Source organism: Schistocerca serialis, chromosome 7 (genome assembly GCF_023864345.2).
Source record: "Schistocerca serialis cubense isolate TAMUIC-IGC-003099 chromosome 7, iqSchSeri2.2, whole genome shotgun sequence".
NCBI classification, from domain to species: domain Eukaryota; kingdom Metazoa; phylum Arthropoda; class Insecta; order Orthoptera; family Acrididae; genus Schistocerca; species Schistocerca serialis.
In genome coordinates, this window is record NC_064644.1 from 222,728,919 (window position 1) to 222,752,298 (window position 23,380).

The 23,380-nt window shown below is 44.1% G+C and overlaps 1 protein-coding gene across 1 annotated transcript in view; it reads right to left on the minus strand.

Annotated features, from left to right (window-relative positions):
- Positions 1–17,441, minus strand: part of LOC126412614 (leucine-rich repeat-containing protein 24-like) — a 214,800-nt gene extending 197,359 nt beyond the window's left edge. Inside the window, exon 1 of the mRNA XM_050082281.1 lies at positions 17,103–17,441. Within this exon, the coding sequence (XP_049938238.1) occupies positions 17,103–17,441 (339 nt within the window). The remainder of the gene's footprint in view (positions 1–17,102) is intronic.
- Between the last annotated feature and the right edge of the window lie 5,939 nt (positions 17,442–23,380).

Consider the following 23,380-nt stretch of genomic DNA (forward strand, 5'->3'; position numbering starts at 1 on the left):
GGCTCTGACCTCTATGGGACTTAACTTCTGAGGTCATCAGTCCCCTAGAACCTAGAACTACTTAACCCTAACCAACCTAAAGGCATCACACACATCCATGCCCTAGGCAGGATTCGAACCTGCGACCGTAGCGGTCGCTCCGTCGGATCAGCATGGGAACATGTATACGTAGCTTGCTTCGGAGCTCAACATTGCGCGCTGTCCAGAGTGCTCCGAAAAACTTGTTCTTTCGCCTATTTTGTATTTGTCGACAGATCTGGCACAGATCGCCACATACCCCGCCTTAAAGAACGGGCCAGTCTCCGACCTGCACATTCTGTGATGCGTGTAGTTTCACCACCTTACCAACTAATTGTCAGTCATTATCCACAGATGTTCACTACAGTGCATGCTAACAGCCGACCAGCTTCACCGTCTGGAGATGCTCTTTCGCAACGCCGTGCCAAAACAATCTGTTCTTTGTCATTGACATTTATGTCAGCGGATTTCCCCATTTGCGGGTTATATGGTCTCCAGTATAATTCCGTGTTTGTCTCTGCTCCCCTTACATACTCCCCTCAATAGGTCATGTCTCCATAACCCCATCAAGTGTCGTTAAACCTCGCGATGGTGAGTGATCATTGTTTGGATCATCTTTGTATAATTCACTAAAGGAACATTAATAAACTGACGGAAGAAGGTTCGTAACACCAAAAATAATTAATATAGGGTTTTGGTATCCCAGAAATAAGACTTTTTTAGGTAACATGTTTAAGTGATAAACATTCCAAGATGGTAGGTTAATGTAAGCGCGAGATAACCTGTTGCAAATGTGAAATGCTGATACAGCCGTGTAAAATCCAGAATGTTGAATGCAAGCATACGAACGTGCATGCATTTGCTGCGTAGGTGCCGGATGTCAGTTTGTAGGATGCCTGTTGCACTTGGTCGGTCAACACAGAGACGCCTTACGCTGGTTGTTGATGACGCTGGAGCTATCGTCCAATGATGTCCCATATGTGATGCATTGGATACAGTTATAGTGATCGAACGGACGAAGGAAAAGCCGACACTGTGTAGAGAATACTGGGTTTTCCTGTTGGAAAGTACCCCCAGGAATGTTGTTCATGAATGGCAGCACAACAGGTCGAATTACCAGATTGACGTTCAAATTTGCAGTTTGGGTTCGCGGGATAACTACGAGAGTACCCCTGTGTCATAAGAAATCGCGTCCCAGACGATAACTCCTGGTGTATGTCCAGCAAACAGGATGTCTAGCAAGCAAACAGGATGGTTGCAGACCCTCAACTGGCATCTTTCTAACCAACTCACGGCCATCACTGGCACTGAGGCAGAATCAGTTTTCATCGGAAAACACAACATACCTCCACGCTGCCCTCTGAATAGACATCACTGAAGTCGCAAATGGTGGTGGTTTGCGATCAGTGGAATGCAAGCTTCAGGGCGTCCGGCTCAGAGCTGTCCTTAAAGTAACCGATTGTAACAGTTCGTTATGTCACTGTGGTGTCAACAGCTGCTCAATTTGCTGCAACATATGCAGTACGATGCGACAGAGCCACGCACCGAAATCGACGATCTTGCCTGTCAGTAGTGCCATGTGGCTGTTCAGAGAACGGTCTTTTTGCGACCGTATATTCTCGTGACCTGTGCCGCCAGCAATCATGTACAGTTGCAACATTCGTTCCAAGTCTTTTTGAAATACCGCACAAAGAACATACAGCTTTCAGTAGCGCTATTATACGCCATCGTCAGAACACAGAAGGGTACTGATCATCGCGTTTTTGTCGCCTTAATGACATTCTTGACTAGCATCAACTCACGACGTTATTCAAAAAGGTAACTGACACTCACGACCACTACAGCGTTTACTTAAAACAAACCTGATTCGCATTCTTATATGCGACTGGCGTGAAATTTTAATAGGCATTTGTTTCAAATTTAAAAACACGACTACGGACTCCCGTTACTTGTGTTAGTGATGGAACGTACGGCCCATCATAGTATCTAGACATCGAATCACTCAGATGCCAAAAATAAATATTTAAAAAATAATGCCTTGAATAGATGATAATAACTGCAGATTTTATTAGTGGCTTAAACTTCTAAGATAAGTTGGAGTTGCAACTTTTTTCCGTCACTGCATATTTGAAACTATTATACTGGTTTTAATACGAGTACTATGGGGTTGAATAATCTGTTACAGCTAAACACGCATAGCTAGAAAGTCTCACATAAAACATGCACTAACCCATCCCACTATTTAATAACCCTTTGGCTACAGTGGATCAATGAAAGATAAATCTTCACGTCTACATCTACATTTATACTCCGCAAGCCACCCAACGGTGTGTGGCGGAGGGCACTTTGCGTGCCACTGTCATTACCTCCCTTTTCTGTTCCAGTCGCGTATGGTTCGCGGGAAGAACGACTGCCAGAAAACCTCCGTGCGCGCTCTAATCTCTCTAATTTTACATTCGTGATCTCCTCGGGAGGTATAAGTAGGGGGAAGCAATATATTCGATACCTCATCCAGAATCGCACCCTCTCGGAACCTGGAGAGCAAGCTACACCGCGATGCAGAGCGCCTCCTTTGCAGAGTCTGCCACTTGAGTTTGCTAAACATCTCCGTGACGCTATCACGGTTACCAAATAGCCCTGTGACGAAATGCGCCTCTCTTCTTTGGATCTTCTCTATCTCCTCCGTCAACCCGATCTGGTACGGATCCCACACTGATGAGCAATACTCAAGTATAGGTCGAACGAGTGTTTTGTAAGCCACGTCCTTTGTTGATGGACTACATTTTCTAAGGACTCTCCCAATGAATCTCAACCTGGTACCCGCCTTACCAACAATTAATTTTATATGATCATTCCACTTCAAATCGTTCCGCACGCATACTCCCAGATATTTTACAGAAGTTACTGCTACCATTGTTTGTTCCGATATCATATAATCATACAATAAAGGATCCTTCTTTCTATGTATTCGCAATACATTACATTTGTCTATGTTAAGGGTCAGTTGCCACTCCCTGCACCAAGTGCCTATCCGCTGCAGATCTTCCTGCATTTCGCTACTTCACTAAAGTCCCCTGTCGAGGGTTCTGCATTACCTCCGCACCACAGCAGTGACAGTTTGCTGAAGCCATTGATCTGATGCATTGCTGTAGTTTCAAAATCTATTTTGACTTTAGTGCTTTTCGGCAAGTCTCCAAACTGGATCGCAATGCAATCGCTACCGCGAATTAAATGACGGCGCTAAGTGACCCAAATTGGATGATAAATGTCTCCCGGAATGTAATGCATTTCAACAACGATTTGTCATGCGAGGGTGTACAAAGCGCTACGCGATCTGAATCAAAATAAATTGCATATCTGGCCCGACTGCGCCTGTTATACTCATCGTAATATTCCCCGTTGCCAAAATATTTCGCACTCGCAAAATTAATTCATTTTTCAAGTGACGAGTTACATATTTTATGTCAATTAGTCAAGAAGACAGCACACATCGACGTAATTAAAGCAGAACCGACAAGAATTAAAATAATTACATATTAATGAATTAGACCTCGACTCAGCAAACTTGTCATACTTTGAGAGTAGCGCTCTCAGTTTTCCTCTGCATACCCCTTGGTGGCAAATTCAAAGTAGCCTACTGCTCCTGTGTTAATTTTATATTAATTAGTAATACTTAAGCTTCACAAACCACTAGTAGCACTGACATTTCTCAGTCTATTTTTGTAATATCAAGCCGCCTTGCACTAATTGAGGTCTGAATGTCAAATCGTATATTATTTTATTTATGTTACTGAAATTGTTAGTTGTGTTAGTGATGGAATGTACGGTCGGCATAGTATCCAGATAGCGAACCATTAAGATGTCACACACAACTATTTCAAAAATAATGCCTTGTGCAAATGATAGTAACTTCAGATTTTATTAGGGGCCGGAACATCGGGAAGAAACAGTTGTCAAGCTACGACGAATAGTGCCTCACATGGGAATTTAACCCTCAGAGGTCACGGATTCATCTGCTTACGGAGATAAATTTACATATCTTTGAATTTTCAACACTTTCATAGACATCTCATTACTTGTACTCAACGGAATACTGGCTTGCGTACCAAGAATGTTATTTTCATTATCGAACTTCCTAAGCATGGATATAAATTTAGTGCATTTACATATCTTTGAGTTTTCAACACTTTCACAGGCATCTCATTACTTTTACCCAACGAAATAGTTCTTGAAGTTACTGGGTTGCGTACCAAGAATGTTATTTTCATTATCGCACTTTCTAAGTGCTGCGTTCACCTGTCCACCCTTCAAACATGCTTACATCACTAATCCAGAGTTCGAGTCCAAGAGGTTACGTTTCAGAATTCCTACAACTTTTCTACCTCTAGCTCACCTTGTGATGCATCCCGTTAACATGCTGCGCGCTCGCGTATTATCACATTTATGGAGACCGAAAGATATGCTTTGTAGGAATCAACATACGTTCCGAAAACAACGATGTGTGAAACCCCCAGTTCTCTCTGTCAGTCCACGAGACACAGAAAGCAATATATACAAGCTCCCAGATAGATACCGCTTACCTTCATTTCCGAAAGACGTTTGATACAGTTCTGCGCAGACCCTAATGAACAAAATACAAGCGTATGGAATGTCAGACGAACTGCGTAGGTAGACTGAAGAGTTGCCAGTTAAACTCAACTTCATGTCATACTCAATCGGGAGAAGACTTCAGACGTAAAAGCCACTTTAGGAGTGTTCCAGGTGGGTGTTAAAGGACCATTCGTCTTCGCAATATGTATAAACCACCTAACAGAAAACGTGCAATGTCAGATCCCTTAATCGGGCAGGTAGGTTAGAAAATTTAAAAAGGGAAATGGATAGGTTAAAGTTAGATATAGTGGGAATTAGAGAAGTTCGGTGGCAGCAGGAACAAGACTTCTGGTCAGGTGACTACAGGGTTATAAACACAAAACCAAATAGGGGTAATGCAGTAGTAGGTTTAATAATGAATAGGAATGCGGGTAAGCTATTACAAACAGCATAGTGAACGCAATATTGTGGCCAAGATAGATACGAAACCCACACCTACTACAGTAGTACAAGTTTATATGCCAACTAGCTCTGCAGATGACGAAGAAATTGAAGAAATGTATGATGAAAGAAAAGAAGTTACTCAGAGACGAAAATTTAATAGTCATGGGTGACTGGAATTCGAGTGTAGGAAAAGGGAGAGAAGGAAACGTAGTGGGTGAATATGGATTGGGGCTAAGAAATGAAATAGGAAGCCGCCTGGTAGAATTTTGCACAGAGTATAACTTAATCATAGCTAACACTTGGTTTAAGAATCACGAAAGAAGGCTGTATTCATGGAAGAACCCTGGAGATTCTAAAAGGTATCAGATAGATTAAATAATAGTAAGACAGAGATTTAGGAACCAGGTTTCTAAATTGTAAGACATTTACAGGGGCAGATGTGGACTCTGACCAGAATCTATTGGTTATGACCTGTAGATTAAAACTGAAGAAACTGCAAAAATCTGGAACCGCGCGACCGCTACGGTCGCAGGTTCGAATCCTGCCTCGGGCATGGATGTGTGTGATGTCCTTAGGTTAGTTAGGTTTCAGTAGTTCTAAGTTCTAGGGGACTGATGACCTTAGAAGTTAAGTCCCATAGTGCTCAGAGCAATTTGAACCATTTTGAAACTGCAAAAAGGAGATGGGACCTGGATAAACTGAAAGAACCAGAGGTTGTACAGAGTTTGAGGGAGAGCATACGGGAACAATTGACAAGAAGGGGGGAAATAAATACAGTAGAAGAATAATGGTTAGCTATGAGGGATGAAGTAATGAAGGCAGCAGAGGATCAAGTAGGTAAACAGACGAGGGCTAGTAGAAATCCTTGGGTAACAGAAGAAATATTGAATTTAATTGATGAAAGGAGAAAATATAAAAATGCAGTAAATGAAGCAGGCAAAAAGGAATACAAACGTCTCAAAAATGAGATCGACAGGAAGTGCAAAATGGCTAAGCAGGGATGGCTAGAGGACAAATGTAAGGATGTAGAGGTTTATCTCACTAGGGGTAAGATAGATACTGCCTACTGGAAAATTAAAGAGACCTTTGGAGATAAGAGAACCACTTGTATGACCATCAAGAGCTCAGGTGGAAACCCAGTTCTAAGCAAAGAAGGGAAATCAGAAAGGTGGAAGGAGTATATAGAGGGTCTATACAAGGGCGATGTACTTGAGGACAATATTATGGAAATGGAAGAGGATGTAGATGAAGATGAAATGGGAGATGCGATACTGCGTGAAGAGTTTGACGGAGCACTGAAAGACCTGAGTCGAAACAAGGCCCCCGGAGCAGACAACATTCCATAGGAACTACTGACGGCCTTGGGAGAGCCAGCCCTGACAATACTCTACCATCTGGTGAGCAAGATGTATGAAACAGGCGAAATACCCTCAGACTTCAAGAAGAATATAATAATTCCAATCCCAAAGAAACCAGGTGTTGACAGGTGTGAAAATTACTGAACAATCAGTTTAATAAGCCACAGCTGCAAAATACTAACACGAATTCTTTACAGGCGAATGGAAAAACTAGTAGAAGCGGAACTCGGGGAAGATCAGTTTGGATTCCGTAGAAATACTGGAACACGTGAGGCAATACTGACCTTACGACTTATCTTAGAAGAAAGATTAAGGAAAGGCAAACCTACGTTTCTAGCATTTGTAGTCTTAGAGAAGGCTTTTGACAATACTCTCTTTCAAATTCTGAAGGTGGCAGGGGTAAAATACAGGGAGCGAAAGGCTATTTACAATTTGTACAGAAACCAGATGGCAGTTATAAGAGTCGAGGGACATGAAAGGGAAGCAGTGGTTGGGAAGGGAGTAAGACAGCGTTGTAGCCTCTCCCCGATGTTGTTCAATCTGTATATTGAGTAAGCATTAAAGGAAACAAAAGAAAAATTCGGAGTAGGTATTAAAATCCATGGAGAAGAAATAAAAACTTTGAGGTTCGCCGATGACATTGTAATTCTGTCAGAGACAGCAAAGGACTTGGAAGAGCAGTTGAACGGAATGGACAGTGTCTTGAAAGGAGGATATAAGATGAACATCAACAAAAGCAAAACGAGGATAATGGAATGTAGTCGAATTAAGTCGGGTGATGCTGTGGGAATTAGATTAGGAAATGAGACACTTAAAGTAGGAAAGGAGTTTTTCTATTTGGGGAGCAAAATAACTGATGATGGTCGAAGTAGAGAGGATATAAAATGTAGACTGGCAATGGCAAGGAAAGCGTTTCTGAATAAGATAATAGAAGTATAGATTTAAGTGTCAGGAAGTCGTTTCTGAAAGTATTTGCATGGAGTGTAGCCATGTATGGAAGTTAAACATGGACGATAAATAGTTTGGACAAGAAGAGAATAGAAGCTTTCGAAATGTGGTGCTACAGAAGAATGCTGAAGATTAGATGGGTAGATCACATAACTAATGAGGAAATATTGAATAGGGTTGGGGAGAAGAGAAGTTTGTGGCACAACTTGACCAGAAGCAGGGATCGGTTGGTATGACATGTTCTGAGGAATCAAGGGATCACCAATTTAGTATTGGAGGGCAGCTTGGAGGGTAAAAATCGTAGAAGGAGACCAAGAGATGAATACACTAAGCAGATTCAGAAGGATGTAGGTTGCAGTAGGTACTCGGAGATGAAGAAGCTTGCACTGGATAGAGTAGCATGGAGAGCTCCATCAAACCAGTCTCAGGACTGAAGACCACAATAACAACAACAACAGATAACTTTGGAAGTTCAGAGGCTTTTCGTGGATGATGCTGTTGTATATAGAATATTCGCGTTGCTATTAAATTGTAGCGAAATGGAGGAAAAACTGCGGATGATCGACGCTTGGTGCAAGGAGTGGAAATTGACCACAACGTAAAAAAATGTAACTTATTGGAAGCACACAGACAGAATGACCCCTTATTGTATGATTACAAAACTCGAAACAATCAGTGGAAGCACTCACTTTTGTAAAACATCCGGGAGAGCGACTGGAACAGGAAAGGGGAAACAGACACTGGTACACAAAATACACTCTGTCACGCAACGTAAGGTGGCCTGCGAAGTGTAGATGTAGATGTGAGGATTCTGCATGAGACGTCGCTGCTTCAGATCTCAGTAGAAATATTTTATCTCTCTTTACCTAGTACTGAAGGGCTTGAAAATACAAAAAAAGAAAAATGTTCAAATGTGTGTGAGTTCCTATGGGACCAAACTGCTGAGGTTATCGGTCCCCAGACTTACATACTACTTAAACTAACTTATACTAAGACTAAGAACTACACACACACACACACACACACACACACACACACACACACACACACACAAGTGCCTTATTATTTATCCGTAGGGAAACTGTTTCCATCTATGAGGAATACAGTCCACCCAACGGATTACAGTGCCAAAGACTTCACACTTCCAAATACTCGTACTTAACAGAGACCCTTATAGTGTTTTACACGCTGTCATAGGCAACCTTCAGTGTTGGCCAGACACTATTTTTGCTCTATATTACTGTCAGTCGCCTTTACCTGAACGAAAGTATTATCTATTTTTCTTTCTACGACGTGCAAGACAATTATCAGGAGTGGAAGCTACAGCTCGTTCAGTGAGGTGACCCAATAACTTTTGCTCATTAGCACAGCTGTAGATCAATAACAATCTCCCACAGCGAAAGCTACATTTGCTAAACTTTTCCCTCTCTATCCATGTCTTTTATGATCGACACTTTCCTCTTTCAAAGGACTCGAATCCACAATTTCTGTGGGCGAGGAACATCCTGAGTCAGCTCACTAATGACGTCTCATTAAATGTATAGGTAACTTTACAATAGCACCTATCCCTTTACTGAACTATAAATCTTATGGTAACAAACTGGCGAAACACTGCAGTAAAACGTTGTATCCAAATGAAGTCTCAGATCAGGGGTCACTAAAGGTCGCAAGGGAGCCCTTTATTCACCCGTCGGCCAGATACAGTCTGGGACTCGAAAGCCTTTGTTTCTCGCGAGGTAATGGTACTACAACTGAGCTAACCAAGCTCGACTCACGACGAGCCCTCATAGCTTTACTTGCACAATTATCTCTCTCATAACTTTCAGACTTCACAGTCTTGCTCCTGCGTACCTTGTGCGACTAGCATTCTTGGAAAAAAGACGCTGTATGATGTAGTCAAGGATTGAGTACCGATTCGGCACACAGTTTCAGTCTGCCAGAGGGTTTCAGAACTCGAGTATTTTCTATAAAATTGTTCTGGATTGTACATCCCTTCATGCCTTGAAGTGATGTCCCAACGTTTCGTTCAGATCACTTGATGAAAGATAAAAGCTGCCTCCCATACCTTTTTTTTTTTTTTTTTTGGAACGGTCGGTGATGAGTAAAGGATGGTAACAAGAGAGAACACGATCCGCGAGAACCTGACCGTGTTGCCTAAACAAATAAGTGTTATCTTTTGGAATACTAAAGCCATGGGTTCTTCAATTTAAGTTAAAAAATTGCTTTCAGAGGAGAACAGTGTGTATAATTTACATCGTGAATTCAGTTCGTGAGTAGCAGCACACTCCCAAACGGTGGCTAGACACAACAATGGTCATTTAGCAGCTAAATCGATTTCTACCTTCATACTGAAATTTGTCTTCCTGCATTAGTTTTCTACATACGATGTTTCGCAATTACTTTACAGTCTTCTAGTGGCTGCAGAGGAGACATAAAGCTTTGATAAGGAACACTAGTACAGAAATTTACCCTTTTGACACAAAATAAATTCACTTTCAAGCCTCCCGCTTCATGCCATGCACACAAACTGAAAAGAGAGCACAGTCGTCGGTCCTTTTTGTTACTATGACGTCGCATACAATTTTCGTCCGACTGCAACAACGACTGCGAAAAACTGCTACGTTTGCTACTGTAAGTAGGGTTGACTGTGGTGCTCCACGGACGCGCCCACTCTCGACTTTCTGGAGGCTGTCCTTCGTGACGTAAAGGAGAAGTGGAAGCTACTATCATACTTATAAGGGGCATTATTTTGTACATGTTTATATGGGACAACTTAATGCTCCATTGTCAAAATACTACAATGAACCACACATTTCATCAACAACACAATAATAGCAACTATAGTAAAATAATATACGATTATGGCATTCAAACGCAATTCGTGCAGTATGGTTGATGGAGGAATAATGATATGGGAAATAAGAGAGCCACAAGTGGTTTTTGAAGCCTTAGTATTGCCTTCTACTGTAAAATACTCGAAACGTTATGGGTTACATGGGCTCCTGTAAAGCGCACAGATCAGAGCGCATTGCAGATGCAGTTGTTTGTGTGTGTGTGTGTGTGTGTGTGTGTGTGTGTGTGTGTGTGTGTGTGTGTTTACCGTAAGCACGAGATATGGAAGTAGTGTGACTATTTGACATCAAAACGGTACATTACTGGAATGGGTTAATCCAATAACTTTACCTAGTAAGCCCCTCTACAACGCCTAGAAGACTACAATAGGAATCGTGAAACACCCTGTATTAAAGAGTAACGTTTGCGGTCGCCTTACTAATTACTGAAACAGTAATACAGTCCGCCTACAAATCGTCACGGCTAAGAACGGCGATACTGACTTGTTCTCTGATTTCATGTACATTCTTGGTGAAGAAAGTGGTTAATCATTGTGTCTGCTATGCCGTTAAACGGATAGCTGTCATACTCCTCTTTTTACCAACCTCTGCACACTGCCCATAATTACATGTGTGGCTCGGCTGCATACAGTCATTCCAAGTGAAACGGGAGTAACGATTTCTCTAACCTGGCATAAAGGCGCACGAACGGTAGTGTTTCGGCATTTTTGAGCGAAAGTGCAAGACATTGCCACTTGCCGGAAAAGGCGCACTCAGTTTCGAAGTTACAGGTAACCACACATGTATAAAGGGCACGATTGGCTCCGTCATTGACAGACGTCCGCAACGGGTGGCAAGAGGTCCTTTTGCCCCCTCTTAGGATTTGGGCACACGACTTTTATTCATTACGGAATTCTTCCTACAGTCTAGCAGTGATGGTCTATGAGCCTATTAAACTGAACATTTAACACTGCTGATCTGGTTGTCTTGCTGTTCACGGGAGATTCTTCGTGAGGCGTCAACTTTGGCGCTATTCTGCAGTCAAGATGGATGCGTACCTTTACGGCGAGTACCGAAAGAGTACTCTCAATACTTTCTATAAGACTTACCCATACAACTCTTATCGAGCTGTAGGAAGCGGCCGATTCAGCACCCTCATGAGCGTATTTGGAGCACAACATAAGCATGGCAACATTATACGTGTATGTCATCAGCCTCAATCGCCTTAAGGAGAGAAAAAGTACAAGGCATGAAAATGGTGCAATTTTTTAAATTGTATTGCCTGTTTCTCCAAGTCGAGGGGTATCTCGACTTAGAGGTAACGGCTGGGTAGAAACGTGGACAACGACCAATCCAGGAGTGCAGTGTACTAATCCTATATCCCCCCATAACAAATCCGATTTATGGCTGAAGGTGACGTGGCGGACGATCGGCTGTGGCATGACCTTTATGGCATGATCTCAGGGTTTCCTGCTTTTAATTTCGTAACTTGTCGGATAATGTGCGCAACTGCAGATCTTGAATCAAGAAAATGGTATCTGTATGTAGCCAACCGCTATGATCATTGCTTAGGACGATGTTTTATACTAACTTCTCGGTTGTTTAACATCTATGCTGGATGGCAGTGATGGTGAATATCAATGTGGCGGTAGCAAAATCAACATTCTTAGCTCTGGAGACAACGCTGCCCTCATTCTCAGAAGTGAGGAAAAATGTGATTATCCGTTCTCCACGGTGAGCACTATTAGTTTATGTTTCGGTCTAGACTTAAACGTGGTAAAGAGCAACCTAATGGTCATTATTCGCCAAGTTTTAGATAAAATGAAACTCACAGGTTGCCTAAGGGATACCGACGTGATTAGTAATAGACTATATCGAGAACCTCTAATCAATTATACAGGTATGTGTGATAAAGAAACAAAACGACAAATCATCCTTAGCCACACCGAAAAAGTTGAACTCACTAAAGTCTAGCAGAACCAGGCTATATCCAGAACAACGAAGGTGCCCTTCGTAGGAGCGCCCTACGTTTTTGCACGGCTTATATCCCTCGATCGTGAAAGGCAGTGACAAGTGTCAAACTGAAAGCTTCGAGATGGCATGTTGGCAGGAGATGTTGCGCGTATGGACAGAAAGAGGAACCAATGCTTCCATTACAGAAAAACTTGTAATCTTCACAAGTTTATGTTCCCGTCGCAGCCAAACTTGCGTCCAGTTCCCTAGGCACATTCTGAGAAGAGAAGAGGACAGTTACAAAAAGATCGTCTTGCGAGGTAAAATAGGAGGCAGAAAACGATGACGAACAGCAGTAAGTAGATGAATGGATCAAGAGAAGATCATTACAGCTTCTTCTCAATATCTTAAGAAGGACTGAGGGTCACTGTGGATGGAGACACCTAATCAAAGATTTAGTTAATTACGAAGTCGATGAAGATAGATGGTGTAGACAATAGCAACGAGTAAACCGACTAATTATCAAAGTAATCTTTTTTAAGACTATAGTTGTTCGAGATACAATAACTACCTCTTGTCAAACTTAGTCCTTTGCAGTGTGTTTATGCTGCCACATCGCCCTCGCTACTCACCGGCATAGCTCTGTGGTGATGAGAGGAGACCACTGACTCTTACCGGCCCATTTGACATGTACCATCACTTCTCACCACGCTCACATCCTCGCTAAGGAAGGATGTCAAGCTCGTGATTTCACGCTGCGACCACCGCCAATCGTCTTGAAATTGGAGCTGTGGTTGACAGTTTGAAAAGCACCCTAACCGGATGTAGCTGCTGCTCGTTGCGCGGTTTCTCGCACTGCGTACATCTACATCTCCGTCTACAAACATATTCTGAAAACCACTGTGTGCCTGGGACAGGTTACTTCCCGATCCAAACATACGTGGAGTCGGGAAAAAATAACTTCCTAAATGCCTCTGTATAAGCTGTAATAAGTTTAACTTTTCTTTGCGATCACTTGATGCATCTGCCAGATAAGGTTTTCCTCCATTTCCGTGGCGCTCTCTCGTGTATCTGCCGAACATGCGACAATTTGTGCTGGCGTTCATTTTATTCGTTGTATATCGTTTGATAGTCATATTTCGTACGGCTGCTGCAAACATGAATTGCGTAAATGCTGATTTCGAAGCAATTTCCTTTGCATTTTCACAGTATCGTACTAATGAAACCATCATATCCAGACGATAATATTTGTTGCAAGCTTATGAGATTATTTCAGGTTGTAATTTTAACCAGGCATTTATTGCAGCCTTTCTTGAACGGAAAGCCACCAGAGACTCTTAGCTTACATATCATTACAAGCCCTTTACGGTGGGTGGCGTCAGGTGCAATAATTTTTGGAAATCAGTTCCCCTTGTCCATCTAATTATTTCGTTTTCTGTTTTCTTACAGAAAATCAGCGCCAAAAGCCACAAGTGGAAGGTGTAGCACTGACGCAGTTGTGGATAAAAGCTAACTACATATTAAATTACAACCAGTAGGCCTACATATCGCTCTTCCACTGAAATTACGTTAATTATTTTGGGTGCCACCTCAACATTTTTAACTATTATAGTCCAATAATATTGAAAATAAGAAGGGAATATGTTGCGACATTTGTAACTGTCTGAACTGGTGGAACTACAGTGTGGTTATAATTAAACTTTCGCCCTCATTGAACAGGAGTGGTCTGGGCTATTAAACTTTATGGAATCATTTGTAAGACATACGGAAGAGAAATAACAAAACAAAACAAAACCTATTGACAGACACACATTTTTATTTCCATATGACATGGTAATGTTTGTTAAACGCATACCATGCCTACTTTACAGGCTACAGAGGTTTTCAATCTAACAACCACCTGCATCCACGACAGCCAGGAACCGTTGTAGAGATCGCTCTACTACTGCCAGAACTGTCTGAGGTAGGATGTCGGCTACGTCCCTCGGCATGCTCATCTTCAACCTGCAACGTAACTACACAGCCAAAAATTACACTGGTTAAAATATGGTAATCTTTGTGGCCACACAGTTTTGAACTATCGGCCAGTGATTAGATTTTTCCAAATGAGTTGTCGAGTACCCAAGTGACCGCATCATTGCACGTTCTGTCCACCATTCTCAGCCATGGCAACAGTAACTTCTTCAACCGTCTGTGGCGCAGCTGGCTGCCGGCCTATCCCAGAAGCATTCCACAAATTTCCAGTTAATTCTAACTTCCGAATCATAGTATTCAATCCTGGTGCATAATGTGGACCTCTCTGTATTCCTATAATGCGTTGGTACTCGTAAAGAGCACCAGAACTGATGTTATGGCTTTGACGAAACACCGTTAGGATAAAGTCCGGCTCACCTTGTCCAGGCCCTTGTTGACGGTCTGCAACTGTAATGCCGACTGATGTCTGTGATATGATCCTACGTCACCGCAGAAGTACCTGCGTATAAAGACAAGTCACGACAAGAACACTACTCTACCATCAATGGAAATCCTTCAGTGCACAGTCTGAATGAACATTATTTCTAGTAAGTCGGGTACCTATTCGGTAAATACACTCCTGGAAATTGAAATAAGAACACCATGAATTCATTGTCCCAGGAAGGGGAAACTTTATTGACACATTCCTGGGGTCAGATACATCACATGATCACACTGACAGAACCACAGGCACATAGACACAGGCAACAGAGCATGCACAATGTCGGCACTAGTACAGTGTATATCCACCTTTTGCAGCAATGCAGGCTGCTATTCTCCCATGGAGACGATCGTAGAGATGCTGGATGTAGTCCTGTGGAACGGCTTGCAATGCCATTTCCACCTGGCGCCTCAGTTGGGCCAGCGTTCTTGCTGGACGTGCAGACCACGTGAGATGACGCTTCATCCAGTCCCAAACATGCTCAATGGGGGACAGATCCGGAGATCTTGCTGGCCAGGGTAGTTGACTTACACCTTCTAGAGCACGTTGGGTGGCACGGGATACATGCGGACGTGCATTGTCCTGTTGGAACAGCAAGTTCCCTTGCCGGTCTAGGAATGGTAGAACGATGGGTTCGATGACGGTTTGGATGTACCGTGCACTATTCAGTGTCCCCTCGACGATCACCAGTGGTGTACGGCCAGTGTAGGAGATCGCTCCCCACACCATGATGCCGGGTGTTGGCCCTGTGTGCCTCGGTCGTATGCAGTCCTGATTGTGGCGCTCACCTGCACGGCGCCAAACACGCATACGACCATCATTGCCACCAAGGCAGAAGCGACTCTCATCGCTGAAGACGACACGTCTCCATTCGTCCCTCCATTCACGCCTGTCGCGACACCACTGGAGGCGGGCTGCACGATGTTGGGGCGTGAGCGGAAGACGGCCTAACGGTGTGCGGGACCGTAGCCCAGCTTCATGGAGACGGTTGCGAATGGTCCTCGCCGATACCCCAGGAGCAACAGTGTCCCTAATTTGCTGGGAAGTGGCGGTGCGGTCCCCTACGGCACTGCGTAGGATCCTACGTTCTTGGCGTGCATCCGTGCGTCGCTGCGGTCCGGTCCCAGGTCGACGGGCACGTGCACCTTCCGCCGACCACTGGCGACAACATCGATGTACTGTGGAGACCTCACGCCCCACGTGTTGAGCAATTCGGCGGTACGTCCACCCGGCCTCCTGCATGCCCACTATACGCCCTCGCTCAAAGTCCGTCAACTGCACATACGGTTCACGTCCACGCTGTCGCGGCATGCTACCAGTGTTAAAGACTGCGATGGAGCTCCGTATGCCACGGCAAACTGGCTGACACTGACGGCGGCGGTGCACAAATGCTGCGCAGCTAGCGCCATTCGACGGCCAACACCGCGTTTCCTGGTGTGTCCGCTGTGCCGTGCGTGTGATCATTGCTTGTACAGCCCTCTCGCAGTGTCCGGAGCAAGTATGGTGGGTTTGACACACCGGTGTCAATGTGTTCTTTTTTCCATTTCCAGGAGTGTAGTTTTCTGTCTGCGTTGTCTTGAGAAACGTAAGTTCCCCAGTGATAAGCGAGATGCCTGTGCGAGCAGTGATGTACTAGCAGCGAGGCTACTACGTAAATGCAACAGGACTTTCTACGAGCTGAGAGGTGCGATGTGCCAGCAGATAGTACCGACCTGCCATCAACGGGGCTGCACGAAAGACGTACCCTAGGACCCGACACGATTTTACACTCACCAGTTCAGTTATTGAAAAAAGATAAAGTCAGAATCTAGCCGCCCTTGGCAAAATTTCTGCTGATGACCACGATATGGGCGCCACTGTCGCTGACAGCACTCCTTACGAGACGCGTTGAAATAGAAGCCGAAAACGGGCAAGTGCTCTACCAACTGAGCTACCCAAGTACGACTCACGCCCTGTCCTCACAGCTTTACTTCCGCCAGCACCTCGTCTCCTACCTTCCAAACTTTACAGAACCTCTCCTGCGAACTTTGTACAACTAGCACTCCCGAAAGAAAGGATATTGCGAAGACATGGCTTAGCCATAGCTTAGGGGATGTTTCCAGAATGAGATTTTCACTCTGCAGCGGAATGTGCACTGATATGAAACTTCCTGGCAGATCCTCTAGGCTGTGGCTAACCCATGTCTGCGCAATATCCTTTCTTTCAGGAGTGCTACTCCTGCATGGTTCGCAGGAGAGCTTCTGTAAAGTTTGGAAGGTAGGAGACGAGGTACTGGCAGAAGTAAAGCTGTGAGGACGGGGCGTGAGTCGTTCTTGGGTTGCTCAATTGGTAGAGCACTTGCCCGCGAAAGGCAAAGGTCCCGAGTTCGAGTGTCGGTCCGGCACACAGTTTTAATATGCCAGGAAGTTTCATATCAGCGCACACTCCGCTGCAGAGTGAAAATCTCATTCTAGAAGCCGCAAAGTTTGTATATCCTAATAAGTTGAAAGAGTTACGAGGACTCACCTCGACGAGTATGATGAGGTCCCGGAAAGCGTCGCGGTGCACCTCGCGCACGCCGGCCTGGCGCGCGAATATCTTCTGCAGGTTGATGAGCCCCACGGAACGGAAGGCGTCCCGCGTCAGGTAGGGAATGCGGTTGTCGGAGAGGTCGAGCAGCTGCATCTCGGCGCTGAGCGCGTTGGGCACGGCGGAGAGGCCGGCGGCGCGGCACAGCGCCGACTTCTTGCCGCCGGTCCACTTGCACTGGCAGGCGGACGGGCAGTCGCTCCAGTCGGGCGCGGCCGCCGCCAGCACCAGCAGGGCGAGCAGCCGCAGCTGCACCACGAGCAGCGCTCCCGCCATGCGTCATCTTGCCCGCACCGACCGGCCGGCCCGCATGCGCCCGCGCGCGCTCCGCCCACCCGCGACCTGTTGGCACCACCAACACACAACACTCTGAGGCCCGTCTGGCCTACTACCTCAACGTACACATTGATACTGTTTCGACTAACTTATTTAATGACGTTAACTACAGGGTGCCTAAAAAAATGTGTACACACTTTGAATTGTCATAGACAATTTATTTCCCCTTCTACAAGGTTAAATACAGGATGTCCAGAAAAGGACTTCCTGATTTCAAAATTAAATATCTCAAAAACAAAGATCGATAGAGGAATGTAGTAAACGGTATGTTTATTGCGAAAGCTGTAAGAAGTTTATACAGCAGTTTGAAATAAAAGTTACAAAAGCTGCTAACAGATGGCGCTGTAATCGCCATACGTAATGCCTAGTATAAATAGTGATCCGAAGCCCAGAGCGATCAGTTCCACTATTGAAACGTGAAAGGAGGTTAGCGTACCGAAGGAAGAGATTAAAACCATGTACTCCATTGAACAACGCGTTTTTCTGGCAGGTTAGAAGAGAGTCCTACGGCAACAAGGCAAAGTTTTCAAGCACGATTTAATGTTTCAAAAGGACCCGATTCGAAAATCATTCGTACGCTCTTCGCAAAATTTCAACGAACAGGCAGCGTAACTGATGATCTAGTGGGGCATGTTGGGCGCAAGCAAACCGCAGTTACGCCTGAAAATATCGCCACAGTTTCTGGAATTATTCAGCGAAATCCAATGTCATCCGTCCGTAGAATTGCATCTGAGACTGGTTTGAAGCGTTCCAGCACGCAGAAAATACTGAGAAAGAGCATACACATGTTTCCATTCAAAATTCAAAAGTACCAGGCCATACCCGTACGAGCTGTGCAACAAAGGGTTTGCTTTGCTAATCAGATGCTCACAATGATTGATAGTGAAGGATTTGATGTTGGCTGCATCTGGTTTACAGATGAAGCACACTTCCACCTGAATGGATACGTGAATAAGCAGAACTGGCGATTTTGGGGTTCCGAAAAGTCATATTGGTGTAAAGCGAAACCCCTGTATTCTCCTAAAGTTACTGTGTGGGCTGCAGTATGCAGCAGAGGCATTATTGGCCCTTTTTTCATCCGAGAAACGGTCACTGGTGCACGTTACGTTGCAATTTTGGAACGATTTGTCGTCACACAGCAAGCGTTAGAGGATCGACCAGGTACTGAATGGTTTATGCAAGATGGAGCCCGACCACATCGGACCGAACAAGTGTTTCGTTTTCTTGAGGAATACTTCGGGAATCGAGTCATTGCTTTGGAATATCCCAAATTTACTGGTGCAGGCACGGATTGGCCTCCATATTCGCCGGATTTGACTGCCTGTGACTTTCTTTTTGTGGGGCACAGTGAAAGACATGGTCTACCCGAAGCATCCCGCTATGCTGGACGAGCTTCAATCGGCGATCTCTGTGGCATGTGAATCCATTTCGGTTGAGACACTACGAAATGTGATGGCGAATTTTATTCTTCGTTTGCTCCGCCTTTGTAGTGCTAATGGTGAACATTTTGAAAACATTGTGATGTGATTGTTTGCAAAGATTGTTTTCATACGATTATTTCACTTATGTATGCTGATATGAGCTGTACAGCGTACAGCGCAATCTGTTAGAAGCTTTTGTAACTATTATTTCAAACTGATTTATAAACTTCTTACAGCTTTCACAATAAAGATACCGTTTACTGCATTCCTCTATCGATCTTTGTTTTCGAGATATTTAATTTTGAAATCAGGGAGCCCTTTTCTGGACACCCTGTATCTGTGAGAAAGTAATGTTATGTTTCTTCAACGGGTGGCAGCAGTGGCAAGGAAGTAACTCCAACATGGTGGACGTGCGTTTGAGCTTTGAAGCGCGGAAGCAAATAATTAATTGGTACTGGAAGTTTGAGAACGTAGCAGCGGTTCGAAGACAGTGGAGAAGTGCGTATGGTACAGAACCACCTTTAAGGTTAACAATTACACGTCTACGACACAAATTCGAAATTCATGGAACAGTGTGTGATGTGCATAGAGGTCGATCAGAGCGACCTCGTACAGCTACGAGTGATAATTCCACAACTGCAGTCTTGGAACTGTTTCAGCGTTCGCCTGAAAAATCTTCAAGGCAAGCGGCACGTGAGAGTAATGTAAGTGCTAGTAGTGTGCTACGCATTCTGAAGAAAGCAAAGTTTCGTGTGTACATTCCAATGCTAGTGCAACCGCTTAGTGACGACGATCCAGGTCGAAGCTTACAATTTTGTGAATGGGTTCAGGAGATGGTGAGGCGTGAACCAGGACTTATGCGTAGCATAATTTGGTCGGATGAAGCCCAATTCAAACTCAATGGAACTGTCAGTAGGCACAATTGTGTGTACTGGGCTGAAGATAATCCTCACATTACAGTTGAAAAGGCTGTGAATTTGCCTGGTGTAAATGTGTTGTGTGGTTTGTCTGCAAGGGCAGTTAATGGGCCTTTCCGCTTTGAAGGTACTGTTAATGGAGAAACGTACCTAACAATGCTTGCTGACTCCATATTCCCTGCCATTCGTGCGTTATACGGTAATGATGAGTTTTATTTCCAACAAGATGGCGCCCCGACACACTGTCATAGGGACGTACGAGCATACCTGAATCACAATGTGCCAGGCCAGTGGATAGGACGCTGGGGACCAATCGAGTTTCCAGTATGCTCTCCAGACCTCACGCCGCAGGATTTCTTCTTATGGGGCACAGTGCAAGATGAGGTGTACAAACGTAAACCAAGTAACCTGGACACACTTCGGAATGAGATTCAGGAGGTGTTCGCAGAAATCTTTTTTTAACACTTTGGTACGATGTACGGAATCAGAGGTGACTCGTGCTCAGAAATGTATTGATGCTGAAGGAAACCAGTTTGAACATTAATCACATTTGCAAAGTATATTTATTTTTCCAATTGGACTTTAAACTTTCCATTCCCAGAAATTTAACATTGTACAACGGGAAATAAATTTTCTATGACGCTTCAAAGTGTGTATACATTTTTTTGACGCACCCTGTATGTAAGGGATAAGGTCAGCTAAAAAAGTTTCGAAACCCCTGTTCTAAAACGAGTCGGTAACATATATTAAGTGATGAGAAGTATACGGGCATTCCTAAGTAACGCAGAATTCGCCACTAATGTCACGAGAGGCAGACCCACCAGCGTAAAAGGTGGCGGGTGCTTTCAGTAGAGTAGCAGCGAGGCCCACGAGAAAGACAGGCCGCAGCGCATAAGTCACATCACGTCTTACCAGTGCCAGCAACCGCCTCCGGCGGGGAGCGAGTAGCTGTTTCAGACGAGTTTAATAATTCTCGACTGCGCCTTTAAACGCATACGACAAAGCTGAGATCTTTAGTGAGTACCTTTGCAATTGCGTATTGGTTTTGCGTGGTCTCCGCATGGATCCCAGCGTTCACGAAGTGTCGCGTACAACCTGAATACCGTAATATCACAAGTTCATTGCGGAGTCCGTTTTTCTCGTCTGCCTCGAGCAGCGCTAATAGTCGGTAGGTGATGGTTGAAGTGATTACCATAGCTAAAATCTACTAATACCAGTATTGCTGGCCTTATTTTGATCACAACCTAGGTAGATTCTTCCTGCACGTCGGTCAGGGGCCTGAAGATGGCGTAGTAAAACTCTGAAACTGGTTGCCAAATAAAATAACGTTGGAAATTTGACGGCTGCAAGGCATTTAATTTGACATCTTCTAATAGTAGAATTGGTCGGACAGGAGAGCTTTGTGGCTTCGAATCTGGTCAAGGCAGTGGATGTCACCTGAATATTAAATGTATGAGGCACGTTTCAACCCTTATAAAGGTAATAAAATAGGACACAAAACAGTCTTGATCACAGATCGCAGAAGGACACTTTTATTCATAAGTGGTGACTGGTTTCGACCCGATGTGGAGCTTTATCATTCCATACTCGGTAACTTAAACTGACACAGATTAGAGGGAAGACTGTAATACAATAAATAATACTTAAAAATAAATTTTACCATGTTAAATCCAGTTATCACATGTGATTTCACGAAGCAGGAACTGTGGATAGCACTCTCTGATGCCGGCCGTCATGGCCGAGCGGTTCTAGGCGCTACAGTGTGGAACAGCGGGAGCGTTACGGTCGCAGGTTCGAATCCTGCCTCGGGCATGGATGTGTGTGATGTCTTTAGGTTAGTTGGGTTTAAGTAGTTCTAAGTTCTAGGAGACTGATGACCTTAAATGTTAAGTCCCATAGTGCTCAGAGCCATTTGAACCATTTGAAAGCACATTCTGATATCGACTGCTGACTATGTGGCGGTGGCATGGAGTTAAATAGCACATGCAAGCCGCTTGGCTGTTACCTTACATCATCTTTATGGTGTCATGGCGTCTGCAGTGTATCACGTGTTAAGTTCGTCTCGCGAAATTTAGTTGAATTCGAAGGTGTTCTCTCAGGTGGTGTTGTCTAGTACAAGTGGAAATCGTGAAAACAACAGTGTTCTGTGCAGTAGTGCTATTTTTTTTTCTGTGCTCCGCCAATATCTTCGAGAAAATGGTAAACAGAAGAGTGAACAGCAGCGCGTCCAGCAGCGGGGAAGCAGCAGGTGCGGCGGACCCGCTCTTGCCGGAAGGTGCGGCCGCGGCTCCCGGTATAGCGGAGCTGGTCCGCTCTGAGGTAAACGCTGCGCTTCGCGATAAAAACAATCTCGATCTGATAGCAGGCACTATATCACATACTGTAACGGCAGCAGTTTTGCCCAAAATGCGTGAAACTGTTGAGGCCAATACTGCCGAAATTACAGCACTAAAAAAGTCTGTGTATGAATACGAGAAAAAGGCACGAGAGTTGGAAGTGAAACTATCTGCCGCAACTGACGAACTAGAACAGTACCAAAGGCGAAATAGTCTACGACTGTTTGGAGTAGTAGAAAATAAGGAAGAAGACACGGACAACCTGCTTATACAGGTTGCGCGTGAAAAATTAGGCGTTGAAGTGACCAAGGCAGACATTGACAGGAGCCATCGGGTGGGACGAAAATTACCAGGTGCCACCAAACCTCGTCCAATAATAATTAAATTTGTCTCGTACCGTAAAAGGGCAGAGATCTTTACCCAGAAGAAGAAGTTAGCAAGGACAGGGCTTACAATAAGGGAAGATCTGACACACAAGTGGCTAAAGATTTTAAACAGTGCCATATCCCATTTCGGTCTTCAGAATGTGTGGACTCAGGATGGCAGAGTAATCATTAAGACAGCAGCTGGAAAGAAGACAGTCACAAACATGACAGAACTGAATAGTATTAAGTGAAGCTACTCGAGCCAAAAGTGCAAACTTAACACCATTTGCAATTGTAACAGCCTCAATACTCAGATATAGTCTTGTAATTTTATTAATTTTTTAATTATACCCATATTTGTACCTTCAACTAATTGTTTTTGTAACTGTATTAACTTTTCACTATTTTTTTGTGTCTGTAGCTCTAAACATTAGTTAATTTTAGTTACTGCTAATACTTTTTTCATTTTCTCAGTTTATTCTCTTCCGTTCTGAAATAGTTCTATTGCAATTATTAGTCTCTCCTTTAGTTCATTAATCACCTATCTCTTCGGTTTAAATTGTTCATAACAAAAATCACTACCAGTATCACTTTAGTAAATTTCAATTTAATTCTAGCTTCCTACGATAATCTATTAATTACTAAGCTTACTTCTCTCTGCTGGCAGCATCGGCCTCTTAAATCACTCCCTTCTCCCTTATTTCCACCCTAAGCTGTTTCAAATATGCTAATTACATTTCTCCTCGTACGACAGAGGATACACAGTGACACACAGCCGTCACTATTTTGGTCATATTCTCCTTGCACAGAATACCACTAATCCATTTTCTATACTCCCGC